This window comes from Pithys albifrons, chromosome 28, assembly GCF_047495875.1.
Source record: "Pithys albifrons albifrons isolate INPA30051 chromosome 28, PitAlb_v1, whole genome shotgun sequence".
Lineage (NCBI taxonomy): Eukaryota > Metazoa > Chordata > Aves > Passeriformes > Thamnophilidae > Pithys > Pithys albifrons.
Window position 1 is genome coordinate 2,662,404 of NC_092485.1, and position 22,114 is coordinate 2,684,517.

At 47.8% G+C, this 22,114-nt stretch overlaps 1 protein-coding gene across 4 annotated transcripts; it reads left to right on the forward strand.

Moving 5' to 3' along the window:
- The first annotated feature begins 714 nt into the window (after positions 1-714).
- RSBN1 (round spermatid basic protein 1) lies at positions 715-22,088 on the forward strand. 4 transcript variants are annotated; one of them, XR_011699787.1, is made up of 8 exons: positions 715-1,099; positions 5,784-6,454; positions 12,187-12,324; positions 13,100-13,242; positions 14,040-14,207; positions 15,832-15,940; positions 16,973-21,665; positions 21,697-22,088. XR_011699787.1 is itself a non-coding variant. In XM_071578675.1 (7 exons), the coding sequence occupies exons 1-7, from the start codon at positions 742-744 to the stop codon at positions 17,426-17,428; spliced, it is 2,043 nt and encodes a 680-aa protein (XP_071434776.1). In that variant the 5' UTR covers positions 715-741; the 3' UTR covers positions 17,429-22,088. The 4 variants fall into 4 exon arrangements, 1 of the variants encoding a protein (XP_071434776.1); XR_011699788.1 differs by having other exon boundaries at positions 16,973-21,614; XR_011699789.1 differs by having other exon boundaries at positions 16,973-21,481.
- The last annotated feature ends 26 nt before the right edge of the window (positions 22,089-22,114 follow it).

The window sequence follows — 22,114 nt, forward strand, 5'->3', positions numbered from 1 at the left end:
AGCGCCCGGTACTAAACGGCGCAGACCCTGCTGAGCATCCGAGAAATGATGGGATCAGATGGCAGGGAGTCATTTAACTGCCCAAGGGACGGTCCCCACTGAGACTTGAATTCCAGATGGACGAAGATTCCTGCCAGGAAAAAAGTGCCAGGACAGAAAGCGATTGCTCCTTTTCTAGGGTTAATGGGGCCCGATCATTGGCACCTGAGAGCCAAAGGCTGCCGCCTTTTCCCTGGGCGCAAAGCTCGACGGCGCGGGCCACGTGCAGGTCCGGGAAAGTGCCATTTTTCAGCCCAGAACTCAGGACCTTGGGATTCAGAGCCCAGAGTCCTTACCCATTACAGCAGGGCCCCGTATAGCCGGCAAACTGCAACTCCCAGCGTGCACCGCGGCGACGCATGCGGACTGACACCAAGCACTGGACCCATTTAAGCGGCCAACTACAACTCCTAGCGTGCCTCGCGTCTGCGCATGCGCAGCAGCGTTCGTTCGTCGGACTCGCTGCCTAACGACACCGCTCAGCGTGCCTGCGGTTGCGCATGCGTAGCGGCACCCGGCTCGCGGCCATTTAGCTATCTAACTACAACTCCCAGAGTGCCCCGCGGTCACGCATGCGCAGGGGAGCTCGACCGTGGGACGGTATAACCGTCTAACTACAACTCCCCGCGTTCCCCGCGGCCGCGCATGCGCGTCGTCGCCCGGCGCTCGGGCCATTTAAATGTGTGTGAGGGAGCCCCTGAAATGGCCGCGCAGGTCGCCGCGGTGCCGCGGGCCCCGGAGGAGCCGCCGCCGCCGCCCTCCTCAGCAGAGCGGCCCGCCCGGCCCCGTGGGCCCCGCCGCCGGCGGGCCGCACCCGGAGAGCCGCCTCCGGCCGCCAAGCGCGCCCGCCCGAGCGCAGCGCTGTTGGCGGGGCCCGGCCCGGCGCAGCCGCTGCCCCCGCCCGCCCTGCCCGCCGCGGGGCTCTTCACCTTCTCCCCGCTCAGCCTTCCGCCGCCCGCAGAGCGCCGGCACCACCACCGGCACCACGGAGAGCCCGCCGCCCACAAGGCGAGGCGCGGCAGCCCCGCGGACGGCGCGGCCGGGCGGCCCAGCCAGAGAGGTGGGTGGGTGGGTGGGTGAGCGGGGCCCGGCGGGAGCGCCGCGCTGAGCTCCGGGCACCGGGGAGGGAAGGAGGGCAGCGGGACAGACCCCCGGGCACACCGGGGAGAGAGGGAGGGCAGCGGGACAGACACCCGGGCACACCGGGGAGAGAGGGAGGGCAGCGGGGAGCCCCGGGCACACCGGGGCGGGTGTGAGGGCAGCGGGGCAGCCCCGGGCACACCGGGGAGAGAGGGAGGGCAGCGGGACAGACACCCGGGCACACCGGGGCGGGTGTGAGGGCAGCGGGGCAGCCCCGGGCACACCGGGGCGGGTGTGAGGGCAGCGGGGCAGCCCCGGGCACACCGGGGCGGGTGTGAGGGCAGCGGGGCAGCCCCGGGCACACCGGGGAGGGAAGGAGGGCAGCGGTTCAGACCTCCGGGCACACCGGGGAGGGAAGGAGGGCAGCGGTACAGACCCCTGGGCACACCGGGGCGGGTGTGAGGGCAGCGGGGCAGCCCCGGGCACACCGGGGAGGGAGGGAGGGCAGCGGCTCCCCGGGTGAAAGGAAGGCAGGGCAGCGGGGCAGCCCCTCGGACACACCTGGGAGCGTGGGAGGGAGGGCAGTGGCTGCAGCCCCCCGGATGAAAGGTAGGGAAGGAGGGAGCGGCTGCAGCCCCCGGGTGGGAGGGAGGGAAGGAGGGCAGTGGCTGCAGCCCCCCGGGCACACCGGGCCGGATGGGTGGGAGAGCACCGGGAGCCCCCCAGGACTCGCTGGCCCCTCGGTCCGGCCGTGGGACAGGCCCGGAGGCTCCCGGGGTGCTGGCAGGGTCGCCCCACTCGCAGGTGTGGAGTGTGAGAGCTGCGGGAGCGGAGCGTCCTCCCCTCTGTGTTGCCATTGGCGTGTGGAGCTGATGGTCTGCTGGGTTTTTTATTTTATTATTTTTAATAAGTGCCCTGACAGGGGGGCTCATCAATCCATACAAATATCGGGGTGTCAGGGGGTGGCGCTGAGCTCTTTTTAAGTGACAGAATGAGGAGAGATGGATGTAAATTAAAACACGATTTTCACCTCAACATAAGGAAGAACTTCTCTTCTTTCCATGGAGGTGGCAGAGCCTGGAACAGCTGCCCAGGGAGGGTGTGGAGTCTCCCACTCTGGAGACATCCCAGACCCACCTGGATGAGTTCCTGTGTCACCTGCTCCAGGTGACCCTGCCTGGGACTGGGTGATGTCCAGAGGTCCCTTCTAACCCTGCCAAATCTGTGATTTCTCTGATAGAAGGGCTGAAATACCTTGATTTTGGGGTGTGTGTGTTGTTTTTAACATTATAGAATGACTCTTCTGGTTCTGCTTGGAAGTTTGTCATGGTAAAAGGCTCTTGGTGAGAGCAATATTTATTGAATAGGTTAAAAAGTAACTGCAGAAGGTGTTGTAATAAAAATCTTACATTATGAATTGTGATTTTGGATAGTTGTGAAGGTTTTGTGCCACAGATGCCCCTGCTCAGGAGTCAGGTGTGCAGTGCAAACACTTCAGGGTGGTCACAACCATTACTAGGAGAGACTTTTCTCTAGAGGTTAATCCTGCTGTGCAACTGTACTTGAATAATAACTATAAAAGCTACTTGTAAACTTCTGCAGTGTTACTGATATTTGGCAATCTGAAGTTTGAAACAGTGTGTCTTTGCAGGCTGGAGTGTCCCTGTGTCAGTTCTAACCCAGAATTAAATGAGGGCTCTTGGAATGGAGGCTTAAACTGGGTGAAAATGAGCATCAAAATTCCAGATTTGCAAAGGAAAAGCTGGTTGTTAATCTAAAGCTCTTCACTGCCTGCCCTCAGCTGCTTGTGTGGTGGTTCTCAGGAAGGGTCTGGATTTCTGTTCCCATCACTTTTTATTTTGATGTATAATTAAACTACCTGTTGTTACATTTGTGGTTCTCAGGAAGGGGCTGGATTTCTGTTCCTCACTCTGTTTTCATTTTGATGTATAATCTAATTAAGCTCCCCTGTACTTTGCTTATCTGTGGCCTCTGGTGACACTGAACACCCCCACTGGTTTTACTGGTTTTAGTGGTGCTGGTGTGTCCAGGTTTGTGATGTCTGATCATTTTGGAGTGGCTGAGCTGTTGTCATTGCTGTGCCCACAGTTTGGTGATCTGGCTGTAGCTTATTTTGTGTCTGAGGTACTGGAGGCTTTCTGTTTATTTATTTATTTAATTTGATTTAAATTAAAACTCTATTTCCCTCCAGATTGTCAGGCAGTTTGTTCCCCACAATGTCAGTGTTTGGCTGCACTTAATGCAGTGGGTTCCTCACTGTAGTGCTGGGACTCTGCTGAAAAATATCCTAATGTCTATTTTATCCTGAAAATAGAGCAGAAACTCCCAACTGCAAAGATTCCTCAGTCCTGTCTGCTCTTTGGGGAGGGTTTCAAACAGGAAGACAAACTGAATTAAAACTACCACGTGTGGGGGGTTTTAAAGCTGTACCTAAAATCAGAAATGCTTAAAATAAGACACCTGTAACAATGAAAAATTCCCTGGAACATCTGTAGGGAAGGATTACCAAGAGCTCAGTGGCATGGAATTCTTGTGCAGTTCCTGCCTGGAATGTCTGGACCCACCAGGACAAAGATGTTGTGTGTGGTTTGAGTGTTCCCTGCAGTGAGCAAAGCAGTGTCTGTGCCTGCAAGAGAGCTCAGGGCTGAGCAAACTCTTCACTTCCCAGTCCTGCAGAAAAACCTTCCAAGAACTGTCTTGGTTGACTTCCCAAAACAAGTGACACCCCCCTGCTTTTCCTGGTCTCCCTGGCTGGAACAGGAATTGCTGTTTGTAGAGGCTGCAGCAGCACCTGAAAACTTGTATTTCAGGTCCTGAGACCATTGTATGGAGGGAGAGTTGAGCAATCGGCTCTTTCTCTGCTCCCTGAGTAATTCTGCCTGTTGTGAAGGTCACCCAGCTCCAGTAACAGCTCCCAGCCCAGCCCAGTAACCATCTGGTTAAAAGAACTTGGAGCTCTGGGTGTTTATCAACACACCTTTTCTCACAGAGCAGTGCAACATGTTTTATTTTCTTTAACTTCTGGAGAAGCAGAAATACCAATTTGCAGCCCAGGAAAGGGAATTTCTTTAGGACAAAGCTGAGGGGAAACTGCAAAATTTTAGTTACTGCATCATCTTTCTGGTCAGGAGTTGCCTCCAGCAGCAGGTTGTTCTGATCCCTGTGGCTCTCCCTTAGCCCAGAGATTTATGGGCACTGTTGGATGAAACAGTTCTTTGATTCAGGTACATTAAAATCTTGACAATTGACTTGGTAACAGCTGGAGCATTAACTTTCCTCACTACCTTTGTCACTTGCTAAATGTTATTTGAATTAATTTCTGTTCTTGGAAGATGAACAGCTTAAACTATTACATTTTGCCTAAGAGAAATTCTTCTTTATATTTTATCTCTTAGGCTTTTACAGGATGTGGCACTGAGTGCCATGATCTGGTAAAGGGACTGGAGTTGGACCAAGGGTTGGACTTGATGATCTCAGAGGTCTTTTCCAGCCCAATTCTGTGGATGTGGCACTGAGTGAGAATCCACCAAGTCTTGATCCAACCCCACTGTGATCACCAGCCCAGGGCACTCTGTGCCCTGGGCTGGTGATCACAGTGGGGTTGGATCAAGGGTTGGACTTCATGATCTCTGAGGTCTTTTCCAACCCAATCCATTCTATGATTGACCTTAAAGAAAACCCCAAAACAGTCTCTTAATTTCTATCTGCATTAACTAAGTAGTTAATTACAAGACTAGCAAAACACAGCTGAAGCTGCTGGGTTCTTTAATTCAAAAGATCAGCAGTCTAAGATTTATATAAGTATTTTTACCTCTAAATGTCAGTAATGCCTGTACCTCTTATCTGCACTCTTTTGCTTCTCTATCATGTGTCCAAAATCAGGGAAATGTTCTGTAATGAAAGTCTTGATGTTTAAATATTACACATATTTTTTATCGTCTTCCAGGGGAAATTTAAGTTGGAGATCAGGCAGAAATTCTTTGCAGAGAGAGTGCTCAGGCATTGGAATGGGCTGCCCAGAGAGGGGGTGGATTCCCCATCCCTGGAGGTTTTTCAACTGAGCTTGGCCGTGGCACTGAGTGCCATGATCTGGTAAAGGGACTGGAGTTGGACCAAGGGTTGGACTTGATGATCTTGGAGGTCTTTTCCAACCCAATTCTGTGGATGTGGCACTGAGTGAGAATCCACCACATCTTGATCCAACCCCACTGTGAGAATCCACCATGTCTTGATCCAACCCCACTGTGAGAATCCACCACGTCTTGATCCAACCCCACTGTGATCACCAGCCCAGGGCACTCTGTGCCCTGGGCTGGTGATCACAGTAGGGTTGGATCAAGGGTTGGACTTCATGATCTCTGAGGTCTTTTCCAACCCCATCAATTCTATTATTTCTAAAATTTTAAGCTTGACTTCTGGTAGTTTTCCTTAATGCATTTATTTGCATAGTACTAGAAATGCTGCATTTTTGGTTGGATAATTAATCCAAAAGTTGGTTGGATAATTAATCCAAAACTCAGGGTGCTGCTGTTGGTCAGACTCCCTGGGAATGGATCCCTCCAGCAGGACAGAGGGCTGGATTCTTTTGGGGTGAATTTGCTGCAACTGCACAACTCTAATCTTCTCTTTATTGTCACTGCCAGAAACTCCAGATGAAAATGGCAAAACCCAGAGAGTTGACAGCCTTATTGTGAAGAAGATCAAGAAGAAAAAGAAAAAGAAACACCGGGAGGACGTGCGGGGGAAGCGGCTGAAGATGTACAACAAAGAGGTGCAGACGGTCTGCGCGGGGCTCACCCGCCTGGACAAGGACACCCTGTCCCAGGGGCAGTGTGACAGCCTGGAGATGAGCAAGGAGTCCTTCAGGTACCTGAAGGATGAGCAGCTGTGCAGGCTGGATTTGGGGGTGCAGGAGTATCGGATCCCCCAGGGGGTGCAGACGCCCTTTGTGACGCACCAGGAGCACTCTGTGCGCAGCAGCTGCCTGAAAACTGGCACTAAATTCAGTAACTTCATTCACGAGGAGCACCAGTCCAATGGAGGGGCTCTGGTCCTACATGCCTACATGGATGAACTCTCATTTTTGTCTCCAGTGGAGATGGAGAGATTTGCAGAAGAGTTTCTTGCGTTGTCGTTCAGTGAAAATGATAAAAATGCAGCTTACTATGCTTTGGCCATAGTACACGGAGCAGCTGCTTATTTGCCAGACTTCCTGGATTACTTTGCTTTTAACTTTCCTAACACTCCAGTGAAAATGGAAATTTTGGGCAAGAAGGACATTGAAACAACAACAATTTCAAATTTTCATTCTCAGGTAAGGGCTGTTTAAAGGCGTAAAAGTTGCACAACACCTGGATTTGATTAATCTCATTCATCCAGAGAAGGGATGGCTTAAAATGTGAGTCACAAATTCGTGTTTTAAGCAGATGAAAAAGATGCTGTTGGGACTGTGCTGTTTATTCCTGTTTCTGCTTAAAAGCTCCCTGGTAGTTGATGAATCAGACACTGCTGTTTGTGACCTGAGGAAAGATCTGCACTGATCATCTTTTCCTTCTAAACGTGGGAAAACACTGAGATTGTTCAAAACAACAGCCAAGTCTGTTCAAGAGCTGCACAGACAGCAAGTGCTGACACTGCTCTTTTCATTTAATAGATTTGGGGGTTTATTTTTGCAATGAAACTTTCCAGGTTTCAGTATATAATTCACAAGTTGGGCTTTTTTTAACATTCTCTCAGTAGCTGATGCTGCTGTTTAAACTTCCTAACTTGGAGGTGGTTACAGGATTTTTTTCATTGCTTTGGTAAAGGACTTTAATTTTATATATTACCTTGGTTTCCACACTAGGCTTAAACCAGCTTAAATTCTGAAACTGTATCTCCATGTAACTTAAGTGGATGCAGCAGTAAAAATTAAGCAAATTACAAGACCTGTATGAAACCCCTTGGATTTTCCTCTTGTGATCAAGCTCAGAGATACCTATGAACATAAAACACAACTAAAATTTAGATAAATTTATTTTAGCTTCTTAGTCTGAGAACGGATTCAAAGTGCTGATTAATCTTAAAGTCTTTATTCAAGATATTAATTACTTTTACTGGTTCACCTGTTGGAAGGATAAATCTGAAGCTCTGCAGTGGAATGTGCTGCTCTTCTTTGGAACAGACCTTTGGCAACAGATTTTGAAATGTTAGTGCTGGTGGATGGGCTGTTTGAGCTCTCCAGGGTTTACCAAATGCTTGTGAGCAAGATTTGCATTGGAAAAACAATTATTGCTTTACAGAAAGTTACTGTGTGGTCTCTGTGGAGCCTTTGAATACCATCAGATGAATAATTCTGACACTTGGCTAATGAATTTGTTTGATAATGAGGAGCTGCTGCAGAAATTACTTAAACCAAGGAGCAGAGGCCAGTTAAATAATTCTGGGTCCTGGCAGAGCTGTGTCAGTGCAGAGCACCCCAAAAGGCTGGAGAAGGGCCTGGAGCACAAGTGCTGTGGGCAGAGGCTGAGGGAGCTGGGGGTGTTCAGCCTGGAGAAGAGGAGGCTCAGAGGTGACCTCAGCACTGTCTGGAACTGCCTGAAGGGAAGTTCTGGCCAAGTGGGGGTTGGTCTCTTCTCCCAGGCACTCAGCAATAGGACAAGGGGGCACGATGGGCTCAAGCTCTGCCAGGGGAAATTGAAGTTGGAGATCAGGTAGAAATTCTTTGCAGAGAGAGTGCTCAGGCATTGGAATGGGCTGCCCAGAGAGGGGGTGGATTCCCCATCCCTGGAGGTTTTTCAGCTGAGATTGGCCGTGGCACTGAGTGCCATGATCTGGTAAAGGGACTGGAGTTGGACCAAGGGTTGGACTTGATGATCTCTGAGGTCTTTTCCAACCCAATCCATTCTATGAAAAACAGCCTCAGAGCATTCAAACCTCTGCTGTGGGCAAGAGCCCTTGTGCAGGTGTGAAACTGTCGCCAGGATCACTGATGTGTCTGTTATTTGGTGTCATGGCTGCATTCTAACTGGAGATCATGTGGTGACCCCTGAACTGGCCAAACAGCCAGTGGGATATTCAACAACTGCATTTTCTCTGGGTGAATGTCCTGTGAACATGAATACTGGTACTATAAATACATGTGAGGAATGTATGGTCATAAATAAGAGGCTTTGTTGGGTCGTAATCTGTGGTGCTACTTCAATTAATTCTATTTTAAGTGCTGTCTAAACTTGATTAAGATTGAGTCATGACATAAGGTTGGTCTAAACCACTTCTCTAAACGCAGCTCTGGCCTGACCTGGTTAATCCTCTCTGGCTGCAGGACATTCCTGCAGCTCACACTGAGCAAACAGCAGAGCTGTCCCAGGCAGCTGCAAAGGGGCTCTCCAGGGCAAACAGAGGATGGGGAAGTTTAGGGAAGCATTAAATTGGTGGTGGGTTCATGCAGGTTTTACAGACTGACTTACCCTGGAATGGGGAAGGCTCCAGTGCCTGCCTGGGAGAGCCAGGGGAGGGGCAGCCTGGCTGTTTGGCTGCTGCTCCTTGGCAGCACCAGGGAGGAATTTACAGGCTGGCCAAGCTTCACTTCTGACCTTTCTGTGTGAGAATTGTACAGAACAAAAGCACTTTAATTATGCTTTTGCAAATTAGGCTCGTTACGCTGTTGTTCACTGTAACACTGAATGTTTTTAATTGAAGATGCTCAATTAAGTCACTCCATTCTGGGTCCCTTCTCTGTGCATGAGCTTGTTTGCTGCACTGACCCAGCCTGTGGCGAGGGGATTTGGAGCATTGGGTAGTTTTGAGTCCTGGAAACTCAGCGTCAAGAAATGAAGATTTGATCTATGAATTCCAAGTCAATGTGACCTTTGGCTCACACAACGTTCAGTTGTTTTGTACCTTTCCAGAGAAACTGAATTCTAGTAGGAAGTGTCTCCAGTCTGGTGATAATTAACTGCCTTGCCAGGGGAATTCCTTTGTTCTCACGCAGTGAGTTTGTAACAAGCACTTCCAGTGTGTGTTTGTAGCATAAATGTTTGGTTTCAGTATCTTAAAATAATTAAGCTTGAGTGTCCTCTTGCATTGGCTCTCATTGGTTCTGACACTTCAGTACTGAAGTTCAGCTTCAGTTTGGAGCTGTTCACTTGGGCTGAGAGCTTTAAAGGCTCAAATGACTGAGCAGTAATTTGTAAGTTTTCTCCACATAAGGGCACAATTTAATTTGGAAGCTCTTAGCAGTGCAGCTGGAGTGAGCTCTCATTTTCCTTATCACTTGCTTCAGTACAACTGCTTCTAGTTCTACTCAGTGAATTGGAATATATTTAGACTTAAACACTTCCACTTTTTTCCCCAAGAAAAAAGAACTGATCAGCTGCCTGTTGAATTCTGTCTCTGATCCAAAGAACAGTTGGACTGTCACAGAGGAGTGGGGGTTCTGGGAAGAGGCCAGAAAAGAGCTGGCAAAGTAGGATTTTCATAAACTGTTGTTCCTTCTGGGAAGAAGGTGGGAGAAGCAGCCAACAGGTGATAATTGGGGAATTTTTCCTACTGCTGCTGTCAGAAAAGGTTCCTCTGTTCCTGACAGCTTTGGTGAATTAACCACATCACAGTTGGATTGTTTCCCCCATATGAACTTCTCTTATTCTAGAAGGGCAATTTCTTTTTTTTAGCAGAATCTACCAAAGTGTGAAATGGAGAAATTGGGCATCTGCACCTCAAACTGCATTTGGTTTGTCCCCAAAGCCCCAGAACCAGTGCCCAGTGGTGTGGCTGCAGTGTGTCACACTGTGGTGAGACATGTCACCCTTGCTGTGCTGGCAGGTCACTGTCCTGTCCCCCTCTTGTCACCAGTAACCCCCCTGAGCTCCTGCTTTCTTGTGTGGTTGGTTTTACAGCTGACTTGGCAGGCTGAAATCCTGGCACTGTCAACCCAGTCGTGCTTTTCTTGCAACTGGAGAGGAACTTCTGAGACTCAACCTCACTTGTCCCCAGCTGCTGCCTCGTCTGTGTGTCCCCTTGTCACCCTGAGGGTTTTGCTGCTCACTTAACCCTTGGTGGGGCAGGGCAGGGGCTGGGGTGGCCCAGGGACATTAAATCAACACCAGCTCTGTGGTGGGACAGGAAACTCTGGTGCTGTCTGTTCCTGTGCCCACCCCAGTGTGTGGAACACCGAGAGGCACATCGTGCAGTGCAGGAAATGTCTCCATGGGCACTGCAGAGCTAATTTTAAACCTGCCTGTAGGTCACTGTCAGTGTGGGGTGGGGGGCACACAGGGGGGTGTGTGGCATTAGAAAAGGCACAGGATGTCTGAGTGCTCTGACTGGCCCCATGGTCCCCACACAACAGTAATCCTGGTTTTAATTTTCAAGTCTGTGTGTTTAATTTCTATTAAAAACTAGCAAAACATTGAAATCCAATAGTTCCCTAAGGTACATTTACTGTCTCCTTTATAACTCTTAAATTCTTTTCTGTTTTTTTTTCATTGCATTAAAACCCCCTCAAACTTAAAGCTTTTAGTTTTTCATTTCCTTCAAAAACATTACAAGGAAAAACTGCCTGTGGAATCATAATTCACTTTAACTTGACAAACACCTGTGAAATAGGAGTGACTCTAAACAGGTGGTTTCAATGGAGCTGATCTCATCTGGAGCTGGTTTGTCTCCACTTACAGAAATAGTGCCAGGCAGTTAAACTGCTGCCTTAAGGACCAGAACATTTCAGTCCTTAGTTCTCCTGTAGGTGCACAGAACTGGAATATTCCTGTGGTGTTCCAGTGGAATATTCCAGTGCTGTTCCTGTCCACAGCACGTGGACTGAGCTGTGCTCCTGTAATTAAGAAGTTAAATACTTATGGCTTCTGCTAGAGGAAAAAAATTGCAGCAGTAACTCTATTCTTCTCTTACCAGTCTCTCCTAATTTACCTTTAGCAACCTCATGGAGTAATTTACTAACATCTGGTTTGTTGAATAAAGATGCAAAACTGAAACTAAACTTAAACTTCAGCTGCTGCATCCCCATAGCTATAAATGGAGTTAGTTATAGAAGGCATTCTCCTTCTGAACATGACTAAAATTGCAGATCTAGCACTAATCCTGTGTCCCTGTCCCACCCTCAGCCATGGAGAACAGCTGTTGTTTTTCACCACTAGAAGCACTCACAGATTGGAGTGTGATGGAAGGCTGGGCCTCAGACACTCCTGAGCGTGTAAAACAGGCCAATTATGACAGAATTTCTGCTCTATAACATTAAAAACCTGTGCCATGTATATCAAACCTGCTCTGTGGCCATCTGGGATTTACAGCTGCAGTCCAGAGCATGGGGCTGGAGAACACTGGAGCCTTGCCAGGGGTTCTCCTCCAGGAACAGGAAATGGGCAAGAGAAGCTTCCAGATGACCTGGGAAAGCAGGACAGTCTGTGCTCCAGGGGCTGTGCAAGGCCTGGGAGGGAGATTGGAGTGTTTGTGGCCACAGCACTGACAGCAGGTTCTGCTGCTGATGGAGCTGTTGTTAACACTGAATTTCTGGCTAAACATTCCCTCAGTTTCCTATCCAATTTTGGGTATGCATTATAACAGCATTACCAGAGGCACTGCATGAAGGACACTGAGATTTTTCACTTCAGTCACAGGGGAAGAACCTCTGGGGCCATGACTGAAAGGAAGAATGTGTGAGTTCCAGGAGCATCTGGTTTGAAATGCAGGAGCAACAGTCACCTGCTGTAGGAGTGGAGAGCTGGAGCTTTGCTGGTGAAAGACTGACTCACAATGAACCCTTGTGTGGTTGTTTTCTCAAGTCAGCCTGGAAGTGCTGAATTGTTCCTGAATTAGCCAAATACTCACTTGCTGTTATTCAAACTCGAGAAGGATTTCCTGTCAGGAGTACAGGCAGCAGTTCTTTCCCTTGGGCTGCCCTGTAGGCATCTGTTCCAAGCAGTCCCAAAGGCACATCTACTGAAACGGAGGTAGAGGAGTCCAAGATTCATCTGAGCTGAGTTGTACCAGTGACCTGCCTGTGCTGTGACAGAACTAAAGCTGTGCTGTGTTGTCTCCCCTCTCTGGGCTCAGGTGAACCGGACCTACTGCTGTGGCACCTACAGGGCCGGGCCCATGCGGCAGATCAGCCTGGTCGGGGCTGTGGATGAAGAAGTTGGGGACTACTTCCCAGAATTCCTAGATATGTTGGAAGAATCTCCATTTCTTAGAGTAAGCAGTAACTTGTGGTTTGTTCAGAGCACTGTAAATATTTAAGCAATTATTGGGTTTCATAGAAGTGGCCTCAGCACTGTCTAGAACTCCCTGAAGGGAAGTTCTGGCCAGCTGGGGGTTGGTCTCTTCTCCCAGGCACTCAGCAATAGGACAAGGGGGCATGATGGGCTCAAGCTCTGCCAGGGGAAATTTAAGTTGGAGATCAGGTAGAAATTCTTTGCAGAGAGAGTGCTCAGGCATTGGAATGGGCTGCCCAGAGAGGGGGTGGATTCCCCATCCCTGGAGGTTTTTCAACTGAGCTTGGCCGTGGCACTGAGTGCCATGATCTGGTAAAGGGACTGGAGTTGGCCCAAGGGTTGGACTTGATGATCTTGGAGGTCTTTTCCAACCCAATCCATTCTATGATATTTCCAAGTAATTAGAAACCATAATGTGTTTCCCTCATTGATGTTCTTATTTGGGCTACTGAGGTTCATTCTTCCCTGTGTCCAGTAGAAGGGTATGGGATTAGGTAGCTACAATTGTGTCAATAATTAAAAATGTAGTTTATCATACATATGCACTACATAATCCTCTGCTTCCCTAAAAACCAAATTTGATGAACTTAGCTCAGAATATATTTTACCTCTCCAACTTACTTAGTTTCTATGCAATTCTTTTGACAGCAAACTTGAACCAGTTTTACCAAAGGCATCATTTAATTTTTCTATCTCACCCAGTGTTTTGTCTTATGTGTGTTTTGTGGGTTGTTTTGTTTCTGTTTTCCTTTTAGATGACTTTGCCCTGGGGGACTCTCTCCAGTCTCAGACTTCAGTGCAGGTCCCAGAGTGATGATGGGCCCATCATGTGGGTGAGACCAGGAGAGCAGATGATCCCCACAGCTGACATGCCAAAATCGCCCTTCAAACGGCGCCGGTGAGGTTTGGTTTGCCCTCAGTCAGCTCTGTCTGTGTCAGGTTTGACAATAAAAGCCAAGTACTTGATGTGTAACTAGTTCTTCAAATGACTAATTGGGATTTAAGTTTCACCTTCGTGTTTGTTTCAAATTGGCTCAGCTGGTAAAACAAATGTTACTTGTGATGGTTATTTTATTTGACCACTTTTCACAGAGGTGTGTCCTAGATCAGTGCTTTCTTAAGATTAAAACCTCTTTTTGTTATCCTTCAGGAGGCTTATGTTCTTCATCTTGTTTCTGTGGCAAGAGCCAGTTTGGTGGTGAGGGCAGCTCTAAAAGAACAGCAATCCTGACACTGCTCATGCTGCATTTCCGTGTTACTGCTAAAGCACTTGTAGTACTGTCTGCCTACTCAGCTCAGGGAATACTGGACTGTATTTCCACCTTTCTTAGAGAACAAATTTTAGCAGAGTTGGAAGCACATTTTAATTGCCCTTTCAGAGAGAATTTTTTGACACACTCCCAAATAACTGAAGTTCAGGTTCTATTAAGATAACTCTGTTTTACATACAATTAAATTCCTGAAGGGATTCTTCCAGCATGAGCAACTGATGGCTGGATTTGTTTTATAAAGTTTAATCTCATAACCTGAATTGCTGTTTTTGTTTCAACGTTTTGCTGAATAAACACCGAGCAGAAATCAGAGGGAAGTGCTTTGTTCTTTTAAAGCCTGCAGCACACAAGATTATTTTAACACAAATATTTACTGCTGAGTAGCCTGGGAGGTCTTTAGCGTGTGGTTTTTGTCACCTTTTAGGTCAATGAACGAGATAAAGAACCTGCAGTACCTACCTCGGACCAGCGAGCCCCGCGAGGTGCTGTTTGAGGACAGGACGAGAGCACACGCTGACCACGTGGGGCAGGGCTTTGACTGGCAGAGCACGGCAGCTGTCGGGGTGCTGAAGGCTGTGCAGTTTGGGGAATGGTGAGTTTGGGCTGCTGGAAGGCACCTGTTCTACAGCTGCACTTTGGCCACAACAACCCCTGCAGCGCTCCAGGCTGGGCACAGAGTGGCTGGAGAGCAGCCAGGCAGAGGGACCTGGGGGGACTGAGGGTCAGGAAGCTCAACAGGAGCCAACAGTGTGCCCAGGTGGCCAAGAAGGCCAATGGGATCCTGGCCTGGATCCAAACTAGTGTGGCCAGCAGGCCCAGGGCAGTGACCCTTCCCCTGGACTCTGCCTTGGGGAGGCCACACCTTGAGTGTTGTGTTCAGTTCTGGGCCCCTGAGTTCAGGAAAGAGATTGAGGGGCTGGAGTGGGGCCAGAGAAGAGCAACGAGGCTGGAGAAGGGACTGGAGCACAAGTGCTGTGGGGAGAGGCTGAGGGAGCTGGGGGTGTTCAGCCTGGAGAAGAGGAGGCTCAGAGGTGACCTCAGCACTGTCTGGAACTCCCTGAAGGGAAGTTCTGGCCAGGTGGGGGTTGGTCTCTTCTCCCAGGCACTCAGCAATAGGACAAGGGGGCACGATGGGCTCAAGCTCTGCCAGGGGAAATTTAAGATGGATATCAGGTAGAAATTCTTTGCAGAGAGAGTGCTCAGGCATTGGAATGGGCTGCCCAGAGAGGGGGTGGATTCCCCATCCCTGGAGGTTTTTCAACTGAGCTTGGCCGTGGCACTGAGTGCCATGATCTGGTAAAGGGACTGGAGTTGGCCCAAGGGTTGGACTTGATGATCTCAGAGGTCTTTTCCATCCCCATCCATTCTATGATTCTGTGAAAAAAAAAAAAAGGAGAGAATTCCTTGGAAAACAAGGCTAATCAGAAATATGATTGATAAGATAAAAGCTGCCTAGTGCTGCAAACCACAAATTCTGTACCCACTGTTTCCCCTCCTCAGACAGTAGAAAAGTTGTAACAGCAGTTTGCAGAATATTTTAGTGATGTACAAAAGCCTTAAAACATCATTCCTGGACCATCAACCCTGGTAGTTAATTTCCTGAGCAGGTATATTAATTCCAGCTTCTGTTACAGTAATCTAAGAATTCAGTGTAATTAATTTCACAGCTGCACTGCTTTCTCAAGTCATGTACCCAGGATATTGCTGTTGACCTTGCAGACAAACTAGACTTGCCTCACTGTAGTTGCTAGAAATTACAGTAGGATTTGGATAGCATCATTAGCAATATTAGATTTTTATATGAATAAAAGGTGCCAGGATTTCCTTCATTCTACTGCACAGCTGTGTAATAAATCCCAGCTCCTCATTGCTTCAACTGCAGAGTTACTTTGTCCAATTATAAAAAGGAATAATTGAGGCAAATTGTGGTTTCTAGAACATGGAGAACTTTGATAGTGGCAATTTGAACTTCTAGATCATTTCTGTATCTTGTCCCTGAAAACATCACTTGCAAGAAAGAAGGGGGGGGGGAAGGAGAAATCTGTTAATTTTACATCTTTTTCAAAATAATACATGTATTGAGGAGTGGTGGGGCTTTGTGCACAGCTTAGAGCTGAGGAAGGTTGTTGGTTCAGTGAAATCTTCTACTGGAAAGAGCTGTAACTCTCTGTAACTCCAATTCATTCAAAGTTGCTGGAATTCTCATCTTTTTCTAGGAGTGACCAGCCTCGTATAACCAAAGATGTGGTTTGTTTTCATGCTGAAGACTTCACTGATGTTGTGCAGAGACTTCAGCTGGACCTACATGAACCTCCAGTGTCACAGGTACAGGATCTCCCCTCGTGGCAGCTCATTCTTGGTGTTTTGGGAGTGGATTCTGACAGGTCTCAGGTTCTGTCCATAGCCAGCCCTTTTGTACCCCCAGTGGCCCTCAGTTCTCAGCCCTCTTGGGCAATTTCCTCGTGTTTAAGGATAGAGAGTTCAGTTGGAAGGGACCTTTTCCTTGTCCTTTCCACGAGGCTGGGATTTAAGCTGTGAGTCACAGTGTGTGCTGTGGAAACCATCTGTTGATTAAGAAGTCATGTGTGCCTGTTCCTGCTTTTTCTGTTCTCTGGTGTTGTCTTAGGAGGTGGAGGCATCTAAAGCCAGTCCTGTCAGCCCCAGCAGTGCTGCCCTTGTCACACTGACTGCTTTCAGCTGTAACTGGAGAGTCACAGAATCACAGACTGTTCTGAGTTGGAAGGGACCCACAGGGATCATTGAGTCCAACTCTTCAGTCAGTGGCCCATATGGGGGATTGAACCCATGACCTTGGTGTTATTACAGCCAAGTTTTAACCAACTGAGCTGATCTCAATCCTCTTAACTTCATTCTCCTCTCCCAAGATGTGCACATGAGATAAATTTCATTTTAAATGTCCAGTTTAAATGTCTCATTTTCCTTATCACTTGATTCAGTACAACTGCCTCTAATTCTTCTCAGTGAATTGGAATATATTTAGACTTAAACACTTTCAGTTTTTTCCCGTTTCCAAAAAAAAGTTATTTTTTAACAACTTTTAAAAATTTTGATACGAAGTTATAGTTTTACAACTGGCTTATGTTTTATTGGAGAAATCTTTCCTATAATTCTGTAAAGAATTATAGAAAAAAAGCTGATCAGCTGTTGAACTCTCTTTCTGATCCAAAGAACAGTTGGACTGTCCCAGAGGAGTGGGGCTTCTGTGTTCTGTTTCTGTTTCATTTTACCCATGAGACAGAAACATTCTGATTTAGACATGAATAAACTTGAAAACAGGAGGATGTCTGGGTCGTTTGCAGAGTCCACCACTAACTTTGCCCTCTGTCCTTCCCTCAGTGTGTTCAATGGGTGGACGAAGCCAAACTAAACCAAATGAGACGGGAAGGCATTCGCTATGCCAGGATCCAGCTGTGTGACAATGACATCTACTTCATCCCTAGAAATGTCATCCATCAGTTCAAAACAGTGTCAGCAGTTTGCAGCCTGGCCTGGCACATCAGACTCAAACAGTACCACCCCGTGGGGGAGGATTCTCCAAGTGCAGAGAGCAATTCCAGCCTCAACAGCAACGCTCCTGGAAAGACAGAAGGTGAACCCCAAGGTGTGAGTGTAAAAACAGAGCCTGAAGAACCAGGTATAGAAATTCAGCTTACCCCAGGGGTGCTCTCCTCCTCTGCTTCTTCAATATCAGGACTTGTGCAACCAGATCAGGTGGCCCAGCCCCTTCCAGGTTTTAAAATAGAGTCTGATCAGCAACACAATCCCCAGGATCATGCAGGCTCTTCTGTGTGATATGTATATAATCAAACGTTTTTTTAACAACTTTTTAAAATTTTGATGTGAAGTTATAGTTTTATAACTGGCTTATGTTTTATTGGAGAAATCTTGCCTATAATTCTATAAAGAAAGGTGACATTCCAAAATGTCAAGCATATCTTTTTTACACAGATTATGCAAAATTCAAGTTGTATTTTAACCCCTTAGTACAACCTGTAACAGTGGTCTACCACTTCTTTCTGTCTAAGTAAAGAGATGTTGAATATCTTCTCAAAGTCAGATTGAAATTCCTCCAGGAACATGAAATGATTGAACTCCATTGGTCAGTGTTATCTCCCTACTTTTACTTTATCTCTTAATCTTCACCAGAAAGTGATGCTTTTGTAGAAGCAAAGTGACTTCCCCATCTCACTTTAATTACTTAAAAAATAGTTAAAAAAAAAAGAAAAAAAAAGAGAAAGCACAGCACTTTTGATGATTTGTGGAATTTTTTGGTATGTCTGTTCTTGACATGTTGGTTTATATACAAGCTATAAAAATTGATGTTTCTTACAGTTCCTACAAGGGTGATCTGTAAAATGAGCTGAAGTGTCTGATCCTGTTGAACTGCAATGACTTCCTGACCTAACACTTCTCATAGCACTGCTTATGTTGTTTGGTGTGAGGGTTTTTGCTTCCAAAATACATCTTCCCTGAACGTGGTAAATACTAGTGTCAAAATTAGAGAACCTCTTGGTAGTCTTGTGGAGGAAACTGCTATCTTTGAGCACTTTAAGGCTTTAAAATACTTAACCAACTTGGCAGCTTGTTCTGATCGGGTCGTAACGTGTCCAATGGATCCACTTCCCCTTGTACTGATGCACTTAATATGATAAGCATTGAGTTGATACCTGACCTCCTAGAATAAGGACAGCCTTACTGTGTAAGTTCTGTATTAGTATTTCACAATAAAAAGTATTATGGCCTTGGGCTGCTTTTTCCATCTGTAGCTCCTGGATGCTCAGTTACTGTGGAAAAATCAGTGGCACGTGCTCAGTGTGTAGAGTGTCAGCTCTCAACAGTTTTTAAACAGCCTCTCAATATTTCTGGATGTTAATGTGTAATCTGTGTTGGACTTTCACTCACCCCATTTCTTGCTGCCCTTTTCCAGTCATCAAAAGGAGAAGTCCTGTCCCTTTTCCCTCCACACATTTAGAGTACAAGTTGGGTTTTGGTGCAACTTAAGCTGTCTCCAGGTAACTTTATTTGTTCTAATCCTCACTGGGGTAGGAAAGATTTGAAACACTATGTTAGACTAGACAAAAGCAAAGATGCTGTGTTAGTTCTGGATGCATCTTTTTAATATCAATTATTACTCTTCTCTTTATAAGGGTCTCTAAAATATGTTACTCTATTATAAATCTTACTTTGTGCAATATTGTTTGTGTAGGCTTTTATATACATATTAGCACCTCAGTGTAGAGGTCACTATTTTAAACTGATAGAGAAATAATCCTCAGAAGATACTGCAGTGATTAGTTAGAACCTGTATTACTCCTTATGTGTATGTATGTATTGTCTTCGGTACAAAAATGAGGACTAGGAAATATTTCAATTTAAAACTAATTTCCAGATTGAAGTGGTAGTGACTCGTTTAGTAATCTGTGTAAATAAGGTGTTAGAATGGAAAGCTTTTATGATGAGAAGTGATGTGATTCATGCAGGGGTGTAATTTAATCTTAGCAGAAATCCCAGAGGACTCGGCGCGGTTCCCAAACGAGCCGCCACTTCTCGGGTGGGGGTTTTTTTTCCACTTTTTATGTTGAGAGGAATTTCAGAGCTTTAAGGGTTGTACAAAGGAAAATTCCTCACAGGCAATAGTGGTTTCAGTTCATCCTTCACATTCAAAGGTTGTGTTTCCCAAGGGTGTTCTTTCCTTTTGACCAAGTCTGCGAGTCTTCCAAGTGCCCGTTCCGCCCTCCCTGTGCTGCCCCTCGGCCCTGGCAGTGCAGGCACATCCTGAGGGGCCCTTCCCTGGCACTGCCCACTCAGGAACTGGCAAACCTGCAGAGACCACAGTGAGTCTGCAAGCTTAACTTTAAAGGCAGAATAAACAGATTGAGCCCCCATCGACCCACTTGTCTGTTTTATTGGGAAAATAAACAGAGTGAAGAGGGAATCCATTTGGAAGTCCTCTGTAAATTCTAGGAGCACCTTTTTCAAAGGAATGAGCAAGAAGACCAGAGTGGCTCCTGTTACTTTCCAAACTGTAGCTTTAGTGAAATCTGTGACAAACAGCCTGAAATACCTGGAAAATGCTTTGGCTTCCTCTTGCATGGAGGGACATGACCAACAGCATCCTGATTAATTACTAACCTAAACCCTGAGGTCAGATCCAAATACACATCAAAAGAGGTGTCTTTGAATGACCTGAGTTGCTGTTTCTGTTCTGGCATGTTTGGAAGACTGAGGGAGACAGGAGCTGTTGGAGAATCTCTTACTAATTCCACCATCATGTGCTTTAGCCAGACTGACAGACTTTCAAACTGCACCTCAGCTCTGGGTGTGAGGTACCAGAGGGGGTTGCTGGTGAGGCTGCTCACTGTGCAGCCACTGCTTCAATTGCACTGCAAACAGCAGGGCAGGATCAGAACAAGGCCTTGATGGGACAGATGCAAATGTTTTCCAGCACAGGACCTGCAGAACTCTGATTTTAGTGAGCTACAGCTGTTCAGAGATGAAGTAACGAGTTCAGACCACTTGGTGTTTGAGCAAAACAAATCCCTGGGTAGGGCAGAGTAAATATTTCTGAATGTCTTGGTAAATAGCTGCTATTTGAATTTCTCTAAGATGTCATAAAGCAGCCTCGTTAATGAGGTAATCAAGGGTTGTTCTAAGACAGGCTGGGACAGCTGGGGCTGTTCAGCCTGGAGAAGGGAAAGGAGCATGGAAACCTCCAGGATCTGAAGGGACCTCCAGGGAAGACAGAGAGGAACTGGAGTGAGAGAACAGTGGGGAAAGGGTACCAACTGAAAGAGGGGAAATTCAGGTTAGATCTTAGGAAAAAGTATTGCCACTGTGAGGGTGGTGAGGTCCTGGCACAGGTTGCCCAGGGAGGTTTTGGATGTCCCAACCCTGGAAGTGTCCAAGGCCAGTTTGGAGCAACCTGGTCTAGTGGGAGGTGTCCCTTCCCATGGCAGGGGCTGGAACAGGATGGGTTTTAAGGTCCATTCCAACCCCTTTAACATTCTCAGTGGAATCCAGATGGATACAGAACAGCTCTAACTATGGATGTGCTGGTCTGTTACTGTAAATCCTCAATTTTTCCACCTTTGAGGATGTGCTGGGGTATGTGTCAGGTGAGGGGTAGAAAATGCTCCTGCTTTGTGCTGGAGAGAAGCACTGTCCGTGCTCTGCCCATGGAGGGCTCAGCTCTGAGACTTAAGCTCTGCTTTAAATACAGTGCTGGGGACTAAAACATTACAGGGTTAAAGGCAGGTGGACTTGCAAGTGCAATTTAAAGCTGAAATACCCTTTGGCTTTGGTTTGCTCTCTCCTCTAGACAAGCTGCAGGTGCCTTTGTGCAGACACCTCACACATTCCCTCCTCCAGGAAGGTTGGGGCACCCTCGGGGTGTTCTTGGGGGGTTTATAACAAGGCAGGGGTAGATCCAGACACGGCTGTGCTGGGCTCTCACAGGTTACACTCCAGGCCCCTGGGAAAGCTCCGAGCTTTGCCTGAGCCCTTCGTGGGGTCTGAACCAGCTGAGGGATAAACTGAGCTGGGGCTCCTGGGGAGGGAGTGATGCCTGCTGAGGGGTGGGAGGGCAGGATGGGACTGAGGGCTGGCCCAGGGACTGCTCTGGAGGTGCTTGTGCTGCCCAGGGGGTGTGACCTGGGGTGTGACCTGGGGGTCTGGGCAGTGTCTGGGTCTCACCTGGGGGTCTGAGCAGTGTCCATGTGTCTTACCCGGGCTCTGGGCAGTGTCCGGGGGTCCCTGCTGGCTCTGGGCAGTATCTGGGGGTCTGAGCAGTGTCCGGGGTGTCTGGGCAGTGTCTGGGTCTCACCTGGGGGTCTGAGCAGTGTCCAGGTGTCTTACCCGGGCTCTGGGCAGTGTCCGGGGGGGTCTGGGTAGTGTCTGGGTCTCACCTGGGGGTCTGGGCAGTGTCCAGGTGTCTGACCCGGGCTCTGGGCAGTGTCTGTGGGGTCTGGGCAGTGTCCAGGTGTCTTACCCGGGCTCTGGGCAGTGTCTGTGGGGTCTGGGCAGTGTCCAGGTGTCTTACCCGGGCTCTGGGCAGTGTCCAGGTGTCTTACCCGGGCTCTGGGCAGTGTCCGGGGGTCCCTCCAAGCCCCCCCGTCCATCCCCTCCCGCTTCCCTCTGTACAACAGGTAAAGACACCTCCTCCTGTATTGCTGTTTCGCGACTCCCTTTGATTTGATGGGCAGCTACGACTCTTTTCTCCTGTGGTTTAATTTATCCGAGGAGTGTCCCTGGCCTGGACCACTGTTTGCTTCGTGCGGCCTTAGTTGTATTTATTGCCCCTGGCGCGGGGCGGCCCCGCGCTGTCGGTAGCTGACTGTACACCAGTGTCAAACTGTTACGCTATTTCTTTGTAAAATAGTCCGGCGGAATGCATAGAATTTTTTTCCTGTAAAGTATTTTTTTAAATAAACAAAAAGTCTCGATTTTTGTCCTTTACTCGCCTCGGCGCTTCTTTTCCTC